Source organism: Choloepus didactylus, chromosome 13, assembly GCF_015220235.1.
Source record: "Choloepus didactylus isolate mChoDid1 chromosome 13, mChoDid1.pri, whole genome shotgun sequence".
Taxonomy (NCBI): domain Eukaryota; kingdom Metazoa; phylum Chordata; class Mammalia; order Pilosa; family Megalonychidae; genus Choloepus; species Choloepus didactylus.
The window spans coordinates 6305269-6311268 of record NC_051319.1 but is presented as its reverse complement, the minus strand read 5'-3'; the positions used below and the strand labels follow the sequence as shown (position 1 = coordinate 6311268).

Sequence of the window (6000 nt, the reverse complement as noted above, 5' to 3'; positions counted from 1 at the left end):
CTCACTCTCCTTTAAGCTTTCTAGCTCTGTTACCCTGATAACCTGATAAAGGTAAGGATGCCACCTATGTTTCTAGGCAACTTTGCTTATAGTAAAAAGGACTCCTGATTGTTAAATTGTATCTGGACTGGGATGCACTTTAATCTGATAGGGATACATGCTTTGGGATTCCCACAGTGTGGTGACTCTGGAAACTGACATGTCTCTTGTGGGGACCGTGGAAGCTAAGCTTATGGATTCGTTATAAAACAAATTGGCTCCTTGATCCTTGTGGAGGTTCTCATCTTCCTGCACCTAAACCGTGCTGTGTGGATTACTACAACGACTTCCCCTGCTAATGAGGACTGCTTGATAATATCCTATTGGCAGACTATTTGTTCCTATCTGATATCCTTTTGAGTAAACTGGTGCCAAGTTTTGAGTTTGAATGTTAAGACCTAAAAACACCCTGCTGATCAGAGCAACAAATAATTTCAGATGTATTAATAGTTATATCTGAGTGTTTACTTTAGCCTAAAAAGACTAACTCCTCTGGTGGGTGTGGCAGTATATAATTTCCTGTGTTTTAATTTTATAGTAACTATTGATTGAGTTTCATCTTATACCAAATTTACACTTACACTTAATTTTCTTCTTCACTAAAAATGAATTAAAAGAAATCATAAAGATTTTGTATTTACTTTAATTATAAAACAGGAAAATTATCACATTAATATAATCATTATAAGTAATTTAAATATAATAATGCACAATGACTTTTAAAACAGTATGACTCAAAATAATAGAAGACAAAGTTAATTGAATGAAGTACTATTGAGTTTCAGGCATTTCTGTGACAGGAACAAATAAATTTAATAGGAATATTACAGTTTCTCAGCAAAACATTTCTTAAATCAGATTTTGCTTTCAAATTGTTCTTCATGTTTTAAATGAAGCTTCTTCTAAAGAATCATTTATTTAAAGTTGAAAATTTCTTTTTTATACATAAAATGTGTACTACATGCTGAAATCAAATACCTGAAGGAGTTGGAGTCTTATGAATACAGCTAGGACAACAGTGAAGAGAGTCATGAACAAAAACATCACAGTCCACACAGAAAACATTTTGGCACACAGTGCAAACATAGACCTGCAGTGAAAAGAAGAAAAGTGAATAAACCTAAGTAATTTCCAAAGGTTAAGCACAGCAGAGCTAGAAGACATTCAGGTTGTTTTGCTCTTTAATATCCCTAGCAATTTTTCCCTACCCATGTACTATACTTCCCATGTACTATATATCCTCACATTTAAGGCAATGTATTTTTTCCAAAAAATGATCCCTTAGAAATGAGGGAATGACTATTTTTGAATCCTTAAAACCTCCTGTATTATAAGGCGCTCTTAATTACTTTAAGTAACTGTTTGGAAAAGACACATGAGCTTGAAAACAGTATCATTTTGAATGCTTAAGAAAGCTCACCTGACTGGTTTGGTTAAAAAGAGAAATACAGATTTAGTTATTCTTAGGGAATGATTTCACAATTTCAAAAATGTATTCTCCTTTTAATTAAACTTTTAAAAAACATAACAAAGGGCATATATAAAACAAATTTTTTTAAAAAACCTCATTGTTCTATTAGTATTACATACACAGATACTTGTGGCTTGAGGTAAAATTTCCAGGGTCAGCATCACATACAGATTCAAAAACTACTAAATCTCAAACAACATGGGAGTAAAGATGATGTATTCTTAAAAACTGTCAAGTGATTCAAAAGTGGTTCTAGTGAGGATGAAGCTACTGATGTCAAAGAGGCATATAATAAATGTTAATACAATTGTTTTATGAAATGTGAGAGTAGAATACACAAGCAATTCTTGCAATTAATATTTCATATAGTTTATGAAGTACAGTTTTAAATATGGACACAACTAAAAAAAATGTAAATAGTGATCTATTTTATTTGAAGCTATATAAGTTTATATATTCAAATTGACCCCTTCAAGAACACTTTAAAATATTTTCTCATTGGCACAATGGGGAAATCACCTTAAATCTGTTGCTATCTTAAATGGTAACTTCAAAGTGAGTTATGGCAAAACATGAAGTACAATATGGAGAAAAAACCCTCAATATTTCCAAACTAAATGTAGTTTTGCTTGCACATTGACTACAGTTTAAAGTATTAAAATATCTTTACAGAAAAATTAGAACGCAGAATGACAAAACCATTTAAATTATGCTGCTCCTGTCTCATCTCTACAGCTATACGCACACTTCTAATGGACAACCTGATATGAGTCTGGCCTTCAATAACCTAATGAAAACTTACTATAATACCTTTTCCTCAATATTTCTTGCACATTACTTAATATTTAGAAAGCAAATGAACTTACATGTTGGTCTTTCAATTCCCCCTGACATCCATAACAAAATCTGAAAAAGAAAGTTTAAGAATCATTCTTGTTTAGAACTCATTAATAAAAATAGTTCAGTAAAATCTTAGTAACTATAACCCCATAATTAATAAGTGGTTATCTTTACACATAATTTCCGGGAGAAAAAGAGAGTTAAGAAAATCAGTAATTTAAAAAAATTCCACAGTATATCCCAAGTTCAGGTGATAAGTCAACCCAAAATCTTTTATTTTAATTTAGCTTTTTATTTTCACCTAGGTTAAATACGAACATAATTTAGCATTCTTTCTCAACTGGGGCTTTGTGAGAGAACTCAAGCCCTACAGAAGATTATTTGAGCAACTATTTTTCAGTTCTCACAAAGATGGTAGACAGCCGGTACCAATCTAGATACACAGAAAAGAAGTTTATTTATTACATATAATGGATGCCAATGGCTTAATTTTCAAGAAAGGCTGGTTTAAAAGAGTTAAAATTTCTTAAAACTTATTACCAAAATAGCAGCCCACTCATCCCCCTTCATTTCCAGTTCCCCAGAAGCAAACACTTTCAAAAGTTTCAACTGGTTGATAGTTACCTACGCTTATCATCCTACTTCTTCATTTTTCAAATATAGGTATTATCATGGATTGCTGGCCACCCACCAGAAGCCAGGGGAAAGGCATGAGAGCTGATTTACCAGTACACCAACACTCTTGATTAAGGGAATTAATAGATTTCTGGAGATCAGAGCTGTTTCATAATGAATTATTTCAGTTATAACCAAAGCATTCTACAACTCTTTTTCTAAATCAGAAGTGATCTTGTGCAAGTTAATATGACTATCTTTTTTTAACAAAGTAAAAATACACACAAAAAAAAAAAAACAAAAAAAAAAAACAAAGTAAAAAATACACAGGTTGCCCACTTATAACAGACAACAAATTCAAAATTCATATACCTTTCTCCATTATGTTCTTCCAGAGGAATTTCTTGAAAAGCATCCAAAGGAAATAAATGATGGTAAGACCGTGCCAAATGAGGAGCAGACACCAAGGTAAGACCTAACACATAAAGCAGAGAGACATATTTAATAGCTAAAGTCTCATAAAGGCAATGACTGAAAAGTCAAATGATATAACTTAGATTAAATATTTTCAAGTTTCTTTTCAGATTTCAGGCATTCATTTCTTTAGTTTACCTGTGGCCATAAAAGGAGATTCCAGGATGGAGTATTAGCTCTGTCACTAAGTGACTGTGTGATCTCTCTTGGCCTGTTTGCTTACTTAAATGAAATAAAATTATGCAGTTCTATTACTTTTATTCTCCATTCTATATTATATATATTTATTTTATGAAAGGTAGGAGCTGCAAAAATGCCTACAAAAACTATTGCATGTTTTTAAAGAAAGTACTTTTTCTAGGAAAAAAAAAAATAGAATCAGGGAACTCTTCTAGAATGCATATCTATTCTTGGAAGCAGAGTGCTAGGCACCAAATGAAGAAAGTAATCTATTTCTCTGTTCATAAATTAAATCCAAAAATATAAGCAGAACTCAATTTACATTTATTTTAAAAGCAATATAGGGAAGAAATTATTCAAGATTAATTTATTGGCTAATGAATAACAGCTGGTTTCTTACCACAGATTTTACATTCCACAGGAAGCTCACAGTACTTTGCCCGGCATTGTGGACAGAAATAGCCTCCTAATGTAAGTCCTGGCTCAGTATTGCTATCCAAATGCCTGTGGGGGAAAAATACTATTAAGAAGTAACATATAAAGTTGTGAATAGAGCTGAATAAAGCTGAAACTTTGGTTTTAAAATCTTGACATCCCATAGTACACCAATGCTGTCCTTTTATTTTTTGTCTTTCTTTTTCTCTCTGCATTATTTTGAATAGTTCCTATTGCTGTCTTTGAATTCACTGTCTTTTCTTCTGCAGTGACTAATCCCGTTATCCTCATCTTTGACACTGTATTCTTCCACTCTAGAAGTTTAATTTGTTTCTTTTTTATATCTTCCACATCTCTTACGGTGCTCATGTTTTCTTCCACCTTCCTGAACATAATGGAGTATACTTATAATATCTGTCTTAACATCTTTGTCTGCAGTTTCCATCAAAAGTGTTTTTTCTAGGCTTGTTTCCATTGATTTTTCTCCTAGTAATGGGTTGTATTTTCCTGTTCCTTTGCATGCCAAGTAGTTTTTGGTTGGCTGCCAGGCATTATGATTTTGCTTTGCCTTCGGATGCTGGATATTTTTATATTCCTTTAAGTATCTGGAGGCTTTGTTCAGGAATATAGTTAAGTTACTTGGAAATAGTTTGATCCATTCATAACTTGTTTTTAAACTTTGTTAGGCTGGTCCAGAGCAGCCATTAGTCTAGGGTTAACATGGTTCCATTACTGTGGACTCTATTAAATGCCCTCTGTGCTAAGAGGTCCTTCTATGCTAACCAGTGGGAAGATAAACTATTCTCCACTCAGTGTGAGTTCTAGGGATTGTTCTGCTTGCTCCTTTCCAGTGGCCTCCAGTAGTTCCCTCACACACATGTGCTAATGACTCACAAGGAACTTTCTGCAGATCTCTAGAGAACTCTTAGTTTGCTAGGGCTGCTATAATAAAGTACCACAGACCAGCTGGCTTAAACAGCAGAAATTTATCGTATCATAGTTCTGGGGGCTAGAAATCAACAATAAGGGTTTCAGATGGGCCACACTTCTTGTTAAAGGGGAAAATTTGTTCCATGCCTTTCCCCTGGCTTCTGGTGGGTGGCCAACAATCCATGATGTTCCCTGGTTTGTGGCACACATCAATTTCTGACTCCATCACACAGCTGTTTCTCCCTCTGTCTGTCTCTGTCTTACTGTGTCCAAATTCCCTTTGCTTATAAGGGCAACAGTCACATTGGATTAAAGGCCCACCCTAATCCAGTTTGGCCTCTTCATAACCAATAACATCTTCAAAGACCCTATTTATAAATATGTTCATATTCACAAGACCAGGAGTCAGGACTTGAACATGTCTTTTTTGGGGGACACAATCAAATCCATAACAAACTCTATGCACGTCTTTCCTCTCCAATACTCTATACTGCAAATTTTAGCTATCTTAGCCTCCCCCAAATTCTGAACTTTGTTCCTTAAACTCAGCAAAATCATCAAGCTCTGTTTTGGTTCCTCCTCCCTGCACTACAACCTGGAAAGTCTCTCCAGGCAGTAAACTGGAGCAATCATACAGCCCACCTCATGTTTTCTTTCCTCTAGAGATCATTACCTGAACTGCCTGATTTCCAATGTCTACAAACCATTTTTTTATATATTTTGTCTGGTATTTTAGTTGTTTAAGGGGGAGGGTGAATCCCTGTTAAACCTTCATGGCTGAGGCAGAAGTTTCACTTCTGATTTTTAACAATTGCTTTCTTACATTTAGATTTGTTTTATAATTGTAAAATATAAAGCTCCAAAGTCAAAACAAGGTAAACATTTTTAAAGTTTTTGCTTTATACTTCCATTATTTGTTCCTTTTATTATTAATATAAACAAATATGCATATATAATCACATCATCCTCTTGCTTAGATGAATGGTAAATATTACATACTTTTTTCTACCTTGCTT

At 33.8% G+C, this 6000-nt stretch overlaps 1 protein-coding gene across 3 annotated transcripts in view; it reads right to left on the bottom strand.

Annotated features, from left to right (window-relative positions):
• Positions 1 to 712: 712 nt before the first annotated feature.
• The window catches only part of GTF2H2 (general transcription factor IIH subunit 2), a 45982-nt gene continuing 40694 nt past the window's right edge, over positions 713 to 6000 (bottom strand). For all 3 annotated transcript variants that reach the window (XM_037801245.1, XM_037801244.1, XM_037801246.1), the window contains 4 exons: positions 4020 to 4123; positions 3338 to 3440; positions 2377 to 2416; positions 713 to 1129 (listed from right to left, as the gene is read on the bottom strand). In XM_037801245.1, coding sequence (XP_037657173.1) covers positions 1010 to 1129; positions 2377 to 2416; positions 3338 to 3440; positions 4020 to 4123 — 367 coding nt within the window. In that variant the 3' untranslated portion in view covers positions 713 to 1009. The remainder of the gene's footprint in view (positions 1130 to 2376; positions 2417 to 3337; positions 3441 to 4019; positions 4124 to 6000) is intronic.